Source organism: Hordeum vulgare, chromosome 5H (assembly GCF_904849725.1).
Source record: "Hordeum vulgare subsp. vulgare chromosome 5H, MorexV3_pseudomolecules_assembly, whole genome shotgun sequence".
Classification (NCBI taxonomy): domain Eukaryota; kingdom Viridiplantae; phylum Streptophyta; class Magnoliopsida; order Poales; family Poaceae; genus Hordeum; species Hordeum vulgare.
Window position 1 is genome coordinate 586,106,900 of NC_058522.1, and position 10,100 is coordinate 586,116,999.

The following is a 10,100-nucleotide window of genomic DNA, read 5'->3' on the forward strand; positions in this document are numbered from 1 at the left end:
AACTTCATCGTTGTTTTGAAAGATTCAGCACTAAAGGATTTGGTCGTATTCACTTTAGCAACCGCAAGCCATCGTGTCTCCTCTGCGAACTTTGAGATCTCTTCATCTTCCACCATCACTGCATCCAATTCAGATTCTTTAAGCTTCATGTTCTTCATTGCCAACTCCAGATCGATTGGTGATTTTCCCTTCCCACCCCCCTGGGTCGTGCCACAAGGAGCACCGGTTGATGAGGATGCCATCAAGAGAGGAGAGAACCTTCGTCATGATCGGGATCTGTTGAAAAGAGCTTCCCAACCCTCAACGACGGCAAGGTGCCGCCGGAGTAGATAAACCCTAAACCCTAGTCGCCGCCAGGGTTAGTTCCTTCTGCCATTGCCTCCATGAGTGGCTTGGTGGTTGATGCTCTCCCTCCGAACCTAACACACACAAAAAAAAACTAAGCACACCCAGCAAACTAACCTAGACCTAGTATATTACTACTTGTACAGAAAACCATCAAACTGTTCACAACGAAAAGTATTTTTAGTATATGGATGGATGTTCCAGCAATGAAGAATACTCCAACAAACAATGAGAAATAAACAATGAAAACTAATTTAATTGATATCTTCGCAGCATTAATATATTTTCTTTGTCGAAAAAACAATAAAAAATGAACTTAATAAATGGAACAAAAGGAGGTGGAAAACATCCAAAGAAAATACTCGAGGAAACAATGAACCAATTAGAACACACACGGGGGTCTGAATGAACCCCTTATAAATGGAGCACATGCATACAAAATCAGATGAATATATATACATGATGGCCTTTACATGCCTGAGCTGTAATGAGATGTGCTCTAATGATATACACATCGGACTTGGACTCCCAAACAATCATGTAATATCTCAAGCATGCCTTTGCACCATTCTAACGACAGGATTTTTAGGGCGATGATGTTCTTCATGCTTTGACTTTGAGGCAAAAATGTCAGGTTGCAAACGCCGATATTCTGCAAACATGCAACACAGATATATCAGGTGGTGCTTGAAGACTGTGGCCCTTACCCTTACAAAACAACAACATTCTTTTTGCATAACAGCAGGCAGTTAAATACCTCTTCCTCGCTGCGATCAGTCCTGCTGCAGCTTCATGCGAAAGAGGAGCACAAGCCTGACAATTCCATGATTCCAGCCTCGATCACTTGTTGCAGCTGCGACTCAAGTCTTCTTCTTGATCGGTACCAAGTGAGTGAGTCATGTAACTCCAGATGCATGATTGCAATCATAAAGTAAGGACCAGAAAGTTGGTACTAACTGGCATATTCGATGTAGCAGAAAGATTGCAACAGTCTGTACGTAAGATTTGACAAGAGTGATTAAGATGACGTAGAGAAATGGATGGCGAATTAATAAACATTGCTTCAGGAATACTAGAATAGAAGAACAATAAAAATAGGGAGGCCACAAGTGTTATTACCTAGCTTGGGTCTAGTTAGAAATACACGACGGATAAATCTGGCCTGGTTCTTTTGATTTCCTCAATTTGCTCCTTTATCTCAGCGCTGCAACTGAAACGATCCATCTGCAGTTTTCTCAGCGAAACCGGGAGGCCCTCCTTGTTGGGCATCGATCGGATGTTTGGACACCCAACTACACGTAACTCCTTGAGAGAAGAAAGGCGATGTAACCCTTGAGGAAGGGACTGCAGAACCTTGCAATAGAAAAATTCTAGTGTCCGGAGGGAGGTGAGGAGCTGCAGCGCTTTCTCTTGCTCTTCCGTCAAGCTTTCCATCCTCCCATTATCATACCAGAATACAAGTGTGTGGAGGGCCGGGGCGAGGAGGTTGCAAATAGGAGCAACAAGCAATCCAGAGATGCCATCCACCTTGAGTACCTCCAATCTAGATATGTAACTTTCAGCAGGCAATAATTTGGCCCTCTGAGAGTGAGAGTGAGAGGCCACCTCTGAGAGCAGATCTGCTGCTAAGGTGTTGCACCTACACACTTCCAAGTTTATGAGGTTGACTGCGATGAGAGGATTGAATCCGTCCACTCTTAAATTACTGCAGTAGTTTAGCCTTAGTCCGGTGAGGGACGTGAGGTTTGAGAGCAGAGCCATTGACTGCATGCTTGGCTCTCCCACAATATCAAGTTTTCTCAGGGAAGCAGGGAAAGGGCAAATGGCCGAGGAGGGCCACCGGCACAAAAATTCGCCACATTTGGATATTCTTAATGATTGGAGCAACGACTTGTACTCCTGAATTCCTCTTCCATTATCCTTCTCCACAGACACAAGAACCAGGCCCTTACACTTCCACAAGGTAAGTTCCTGCAGTGAGCTGGATGATGGGAGCTGTACTGCACGCTCCTCATAGTCATGGTTTCCATCTCCAAATATCCTCAACACAGAAACAGCTGGGAAACAATTTAACACTTTTGACAATGATGATTTGCTGCTGGTAAGATGAGATACATCTAATTTGAGACTCTTAACTGAACGCAAGACAAAACTGCCATCCAGCTCTTCAGGGAACAAACCGTCGCATCTTCCGACAGTTAGCTCTCTTAAGGATTTAAACTTTTCAATGTCTGTCAATGATATGTGTGATACATTTGCAATATCCATTTCTTCTACTTTATCCACATTGTGGTAGGCCAAAGCACCACCATACCCTCTAACAACCAAACTCTTTCCATCATAAGACAACAACGTTTCAGAAACATATCTTTTAACAACCAAACATGTCAGTGTGGAGGTGTGAGGCATGGAAGGCAGAGACATCTTGGGGCACCCAGAAACTATAAGTCTGCGCAAATTGGTGCAACATACCTCCGACAAGGGCATCACACGGAGATTCGGACAACCGAAGCATCTGATATCTTCAAGACTTGGAAAGGAACAACAATTAGGTTCCACAACCCATTCAGCAAGTTCTGGCATCTCATAAAACTCAACTGTCTTCAAGCGCATAAAACATTTGCCTGGAGCGCCACCACAGACAGGCCCAAACTGAAGCATTCCAGAAATTTTCATCAATTTGAGTCCCTTGAGATTTGGTAGCTTCGCAAAAGGCGGGAGGGTGCTCCAAGATACGCCTTGTAGAGTGAGAGTCTCCAAACTTGTTAACCAGATGTCTCCAAGACACAACCATCTAGGACCAACTGTACCACCATGATTTGCAATTCTAAGTGCTCTAAGATTCGGGTGTGGTCGAAGAGCATCAAGAATATCAGAATCTGTAGTTCTGCCCCAAAGTAATTCCAACTCCTCCAGATTCCTTTTCAACATCAATTTGGCTGCAGTAGCTTCCTCCTTGGTTACCACGTGTTCAAGACCACGTATAACCAGTCCTCCTTCAAGCTCTGTCAACGCCCCAAGTTCTGTCAGTTCAAATCCCATGCTCTCCTTCCTGACATGGAATTCTTTCAGCTCCTGCAGATGCTTCATCTTTCCGACATTGCGAATATTGAAGTGGAATTCACTTCTAGCATGGAAATCATGTAAATTCTCAAGGTGGCTAAAGTCTTCAGGCAAATCAAAACTACGACACCAACCATATAGGTGCAAGAATTTCAAGTGATAAAATCTTGATAGTGTACTAGGCAAACTCATTTCATCTTCACTGTAGTTATATGAAGTAATTTTGAGGTACTGGAGGTGGATAAGTTTTGAAAACCTATATGGAAAATCTTGTGCAGACTTCACCCTTATAAATAGGACACGCAGACTATTTATTTCCTTAAAGGTATCTTTCAAAAGCTTGGTGATTCTTTCTTCTTGATATCTTCTGAAAATCATCAAAGTCCGCAGATTAGCAATGTCTATCCTCTCCCTTAGTTTACACATTTCTTGCTCAAAATTTGCATCATATCTGTCTTCTATGTTGATAGATAAGTGCCGAACAGATTGTGGGATGGCATCAGCTCTGAAATCTAAGCCACTTATATTGAGGCAATCTTGTGCAGAAACACTCTTAGATAGCTCATGCATCAAATCATGCATTACATAGTAGTATCGATCACGATCACCCTGATAATTGGATTTCTTCTTCATGAGAAAACCATTGTCCACTAGTTGTTCCAAGTAATTCCTACTGGCTTGGTGATGAGCGTCTATGATGCCTATTGCAGCCCAGAAATGACTGATTTCTGAAGAAGTAAAGTCATGATCTTCAGGGAAAAGGCCACAATAGGAAAAGCATTTCTTTAGATGAAATGGGAGGCAATCGTAGCTAATCTTTAAGGATGGCATGATATCATCATTATTTTGCTGCTCTAGCCACTGATGCTTTTCAAGAACTCCATTCCAATGTTGCCGAGAAAGTTCCTTGTGCAATAGCCTGCCAACTGTTTTCGCTGCCAATGGGGAACCCTTTAGCTTGTCTGCAATTTTTCGTGCAATAACAGCTAGCTCATCTTCATAATTCTTCGGCTTGTCTTCTTCACCAAATATACATGCTTCAAAGAATGTGATGAAGTCATTAGGCTCCAAACCTCGCAGCTCCAGTGGATCAACAGTTTTCACCATGTCTGCTACCTTTGGGAACCGAGTAGTGACCAGTAGCATGCTTCCTTTGGCTTCCCCCTTTGTGAATGGAGCTAGGAGGGTCTTCCACTGATCCTCACCGTCGCATTTCCATATATCATCCAAGACAATCAGAAACCTCTTGGACTTGAGACGGTGTGCAATGGATCTCTGAAGCTGGTCTAGATTGGTTGTTTCATTTGCAATGTTGCTGTTGCTTCCTCCCCCTTCAGTTGCAGGTATGCAGCCAAGGATCTCTCTGGTGAGCTTGAGCACATCGAAATCAGTGGATACACACACCCAGACCTTGACTTGGAAGTGCTCATCAGTCCTTGCATGATTGTAGAGGTGAGTGGTGAAAGTTGTCTTTCCAATACCCCCTGGACCAACTATAGGAAGAACAGAAAGAGTCTGAGTGTGTGTGGCACCGGCGGTAACAGCGGTGATACGGTTTAGAGTTTCCTCAAAAGTGTTTGTCCTGCCATGCAATGTATCTTGTATAATCATGGAAACAGTCTGAGGCCGATGTAAGACGACGCCGACTGCTGTGTTGTTGGTTGGGGTACTGCTGAGCAAATTGGAGACGGAATTACAGTGGGACTGCATGCCCTGTAACACGGACTTGATTTGTCTGGACATGGACACTCTGTCAAAATGCAGCAGCGTATCAACATTGTCATCAGCACTAGCAGAGTTGGAGTTGGTGACGCCGGCAACAGCAGCAGCAGCAAAATCATCAGCAGCAGCATCGCTCTTGACCTTGGGTGTAGAGGAGGAGCAAGAAAAGCAGTGGAGCAAGCTGGTTAGGGTGTGGCGAAGAGCACTACCGGCGTGGAGAGCTTGATGGCGGACAAGGCTGTCCAGATCCGGGCCGGCCTCTTGGGTGGTGGCGTAGTTGGTGCCGTGGAGCCTGTCATGGATCTGGAAGTAGTGGAGCTCATCAAGGAGATCCTCAGCATGGTCGGCGTCCCTGCTCAGCTTCTCCAACAAGCGCTGCAGGCCAGGGTTGTCGCTCAGCTGGGCCTGGGCGTTGTGCAGGAGGCCCTGCGTGTGCAGCAGCTTGTCCCTGATCTGCTCCGAGTTTTGGCCGAGCTGGAGGCTATCCACGTACGCCGCCACCAGACCATCAGACAGCGTCGTCCACACCTTGCCCAGGAGCGACGTCGCCGAGCCGACAGCCACCTCCATCTCCCCCCCTCTCTCTCTCTCTCTCCCTCTATGCAGACAGGCAGTCCGCCGGCCGCCTCTCCTAGCGCCGGAGCAGTGGAGCAGCTGCTAGCGGGGTGAGGCGGCGTGGCTTGGATGGAGGTCGTTGTGGATGGCCGCCGGGGAGTTGGGTGTGGATGGAGATTGGAGAGCAATGGATTGGAGATGTGACGGCCTTGCACATGGATGGATTCGAGATGGGAATGGGATGATCTGCCATGAATTATTCTAGACTAGCGGTCGTCGCTCTCCGATCCCAACGTTCGTGGCCACCATTCCCATCCCATCCCATCCCATGTGGCGTTAGCTAGCGTTAGGTAGGTAGAGCGACGACCCGGCCAGCTCTCCCACGACACACCACCAGCGACCTGGGCGGCGATGCCAACCTCAAACCCACGACATCACTTCCGATCGATGCCTTCCTCCATTATTGTTTCTCTTCCCAATCCGCTCCATTGTCTACATGCATGCATGCAAGTTGCCATGGCAACAACATCGATGGAACCCTAGCAGGATATGTGCTCAATCCGCCGTGCACACAAGCTGCATGCCTGGGAAAAACAAGAGCTGGAAGTGCAAATTACATGCGAATATTTTGCACTTGCAATTCTTGTTCTTCCAAGATAGCTTGAGTGTTTTTTTTTTCGGGGTTTGCTATGTCTTAGTCGACTGAGACTTAACAAAAGTCTCACGCGACGCCCTGTCCGATTCTATTTGTTTTCCTGCTTTAAGAGCATCTTCAACAGGCGCGCTTCGGCGTCCAAAAAACGAATTTACCTTTTTTTAACGCGCCGACGAGCGTCGGCTCCAGCGGTCGTATCATATTTTAGCGCGCACGCAGCGCTCCAGCAGACTCTGACAACTAAAACGCAAAACTAGTCCAACATGTTAAAAATATAGACATACATTTTATACATAACTCATTTATATAGATAATAAACTAGTCCAACACCATAATATAGATAATAAAACTAGTCCAACACGATAATAAAACTATCATAGATAGATAAAACTACTCCGAATCGTCACTGTGGGTACTGTCTGAGGTAGATAGCCATGCGTCATCCCAACCTTCATCGTCAGAAGTGAAGATGGACATCCCACCGTTGTTGATGGGCAAGCATTGTGATATAGCAAGTAACTTGCGCCGACGCCTGTCCTACCGCTCCTCGCGACGCCTTGCCGTCCTCTCCGCCCAGAAGGCATTCTCGGCGGCGACGTCCTCCAGATGGCGCCGGCGCCACTCCGCCATGGCTCACTCACCCTCCTCGGCGACGAGGAGCCGGCACTGCTGCTACCGGTGCTCCTGACGGTCCTGGTCTGATATCAGACGAGGTGGAGGGGCGAGGTCATGCACCTGCTCGCGCGTGTAGACATCCATCCTGAAAGTTCATCTGCGCACGAGGCCTTCCTAGGCGCCACACCGCCGCGTCGTACACACGGGCGGCCTCATGCGCGGTTTTGAAGGTGCCGAAGCCGAGGCGCACGCCGCCGGACCTGATCTCGGCGTAGTAGACGCCGGCGCGACGCTCGCGGAAGCCGTGGTAACTCGAGGATCCACGGCGGCGCGGTGGCATGGTGGTAGAGGGAGCGGCAGAGGGCGCGGCAGAGGGAGCGGAAGAGGGCGCGTGGCTATGGGCAGCCGCGTGGCGAGCGCCGCATTTTAGAGCATCTCCAACAGGCGCGCTTCGATCGGCACCCAAAATACGGATTTGAAGCGCGTGACTAGCTTTTTTTTAGCACGCCGACGAGCGCCAGCCCCAGCGGCTGCAGCATATTTTAGCGGGAGCACGGCGCTCCAGCAGACGCTGCAAATTAAAACACAAAACTAATCCAACACGCTAAAAATATGACCATAGATTTGATACATAATTCATTTATATAGATAATAAACTAGTCCAACACGATAATATAGATAATAAAACTAGTCCAACACGGTAATAAAACTACTCTAAGTCATCACTGTGGGTGCTGTTCGGGGTAGGTTGCCATGCGTCCTCCCAACGTTCATCGTCAGAAGTGAAGATGGGCGTCCCACCGCTGTTGACGGTCACGCACTGCGATATACCGAGTAACTTGCGTCAACACTTGTCCTGCCGCTCCTCGCGACGCCTTGCCGTCCTCTTCGCCCAGAAGGCGTTCTCGACGGCGGCGTCCTCCGGGTGGCTTCGGCGCCACTCCGCCATGGCTCGCTCGTCCTCCTCGGCGACGAGGAGCCGGCGCTGCTGTCGACGGTGCTCCTGACAATCCTGGTCTGATATCAGACGAGGTGGAGGGGCGAGGTCATGCGCCTGCTCGCGCGTGTAGACATCTTGAAAGTTCATTTGCACACGAGGCCTCCTAGGCTCCACGCCGCCGCGTATAGCGTCGTACGCGCGGGCGGCCTCGTGCGCGGTTTCGGAGGTGTCGTGGCCGAGGCGCACGCCGCCGCACCTGATCTCGCCGTAGTAGATGCCGGCGCGGCGCTCGTGGATGTCGTGGTAACCGAAGGATCCACGATGGCGCGGCGGCATGGTGGCAGAGGGAGCGCCAGAGGGCGCGTGGCTATGGGCAGCCGTGTGGCGAGCGCCGCATTTTATAGGCGCGTTGAAAGTGGTGCACCAAATCTAGCACGCGGCCGCCCGCTTTCCCCCGCGCGCGTGCAATAGTTTATCACGCCCTAGTTTCCCACGTCCGCTGGAGCGCGCGATTTCATCCCGCGTGCGCTAATAGTGCAGTTTACCGTGCGTGCATTTTTTACGCCGTTGTTGGAGATGCTCTTATAGACGCGCTGAAAACGGTGCGCCAAATCTAGCGCGCGGCCGCCCGTTTTCTCCCGCGCGAGCAATAGTTTACCGCTCGCTAGTTTCCCGCATCCGTTGGAACGCGCGATTTCGCCCCCCATACGCTAAAAATGCAGTTTACCGCGCGCTTGTTTTTTCGTGCTGCTGTTGGAGATGCTCTAAGATGGGGTCCCAGTTTCAAAGAAACAGCCCATGTATGACCATCGGGATTGGGCTGCTTTTTTTGTCCTTTTTTTTATTTCAGGGTTGGGTTTGTACAGTAAGCTGGCCTGGGATTTGGTCTTTTTGTTGTCAGCTTTTTTTTGGGCTACAATATCTTTCTTACTTTCATTTTCATTTATTCTCTTGTATATCTTTGTTTTTTATTTATTTTCCCATTCCTTCATGTTTTTTATTCTTTTGTCTCGTTTATTTTCTTTCCTCCTTTCATTTTTATTTTTCTTGATATTTTTTGTTTTTATTTTTCTTATTTTCTATTGTTTCTTATTTTTGTCCAGTTGCACTACATTATTTGTGTCATTGTGTGCAATGTGAGTTTTGTGAATGTGGCATATGGAGCAATTACACGTGTCATAGCCCGTGATTGCAAATAGTACAATCGACTACAAGTGGTGGATGTTTTGTAATTGTATGTCCAACATTAGTCTTGTAACTGCACGTGTCATAATCTGCCTGTAACTGCAAGGTTATATACCCAACTACAACTGAAGGGGGGAGATGTTGGCTAGTTGCATCCCCACCACTAGAGTTGTAACTTCACTTGTTGTAACTCGTCTGCAACTGCAAGGGTACAACACGACTGCAACCGAAGGGAGGGGGATGTTGACTAGTTGCAAGTCCATCACTAGAGTTGTAACTGAACATATCGTAACCCGCGTGCAACTGCAAGGGTACAACACGACTACAACTAAAGGGGAGGGATATTGACCAGTTGCATGTCCATCACTAGAGTTGTAACTGCATGTGTCGTAACTCACCTGCAACTGCAAGTGGTGCAACATGTCTGCAACTGAAGAGAAGGGAAGTTGGCCAGTTGCATGTCCACCACTAGTGTTGCAACTGGAGGGGGATGATGTTGGCTAGTTAGGTGTCCATCACTAGAGTTGCAGCTAGCTAGAGGGGAGAGGATGTTCGTTAGTTCCATATCCACCACTATAGTTGCAACTGCATGTGTCGCAACTCGGCTGTGCCCGCAACTCGAACGGGAGTGATGTTGGTCAGTTGCATGTCCACCACTAGAGTTGAAACTGCACGTCTCAAAGCACACCATCGCGCCCCCTGGTCATGCCAACACACCCGCCGACGTCCAAAAAAGATGGCGCTCGCCGCCATAGATCACTCCTCGTCGAACTTGAGCATGTCGGCCTACATCTTCTCGAACCACGCCTCTTCTTTGGCGACACGGTGTTGAGATCCACCTTCATGATCTCCACCCCGGTCATCATGCTTGCGGGAGCCACTTCTGTGGCCTTGGTCTTGTTGGAGTTGTGCCCTAGAGGCAATAATAAATGTATAGTTATTATTATAATTCCTGTATCAAGATAATAGTTTATTATCCATGCTATAATTGTATTGAATGAAGACTCATTTACATGTGTG

The 10,100-nt window shown here is 48.1% G+C and overlaps 1 protein-coding gene and 1 long non-coding RNA gene across 2 annotated transcripts; both read right to left on the reverse strand.

Annotated features, from left to right (window-relative positions):
* Positions 1-772: 772 nt before the first annotated feature.
* Positions 773-1,241, reverse strand: LOC123399702. The gene is made up of 2 exons (XR_006610417.1): positions 1,103-1,241; positions 773-997 (listed from the first exon to the last, which is right to left on the reverse strand). It is a non-coding gene; the product is annotated as an uncharacterized LOC123399702 (long non-coding RNA).
* A 6-nt stretch (positions 1,242-1,247) lies between these two features.
* Positions 1,248-5,713, reverse strand: LOC123399703 (putative disease resistance protein RGA3). The gene is made up of 2 exons (XM_045094094.1): positions 1,465-5,713; positions 1,248-1,337 (listed from the first exon to the last, which is right to left on the reverse strand). Exon 1 carries the CDS (start codon positions 5,698-5,700, stop codon positions 1,480-1,482), a length of 4,221 nt encoding a protein of 1,406 aa, XP_044950029.1. The 5' UTR covers positions 5,701-5,713; the 3' UTR covers positions 1,248-1,337; positions 1,465-1,479.
* Positions 5,714-10,100: the final 4,387 nt, after the last annotated feature.

Bases quoted from the DNA above. Each gene is read 5' to 3' on its own strand.
- LOC123399703 (XM_045094094.1), bottom strand. From the start codon at position 5,700: ATGGAGGTGGCTGTCGGCTCGGCGACGTCGCTCCTGGGCAAGGTGTGG.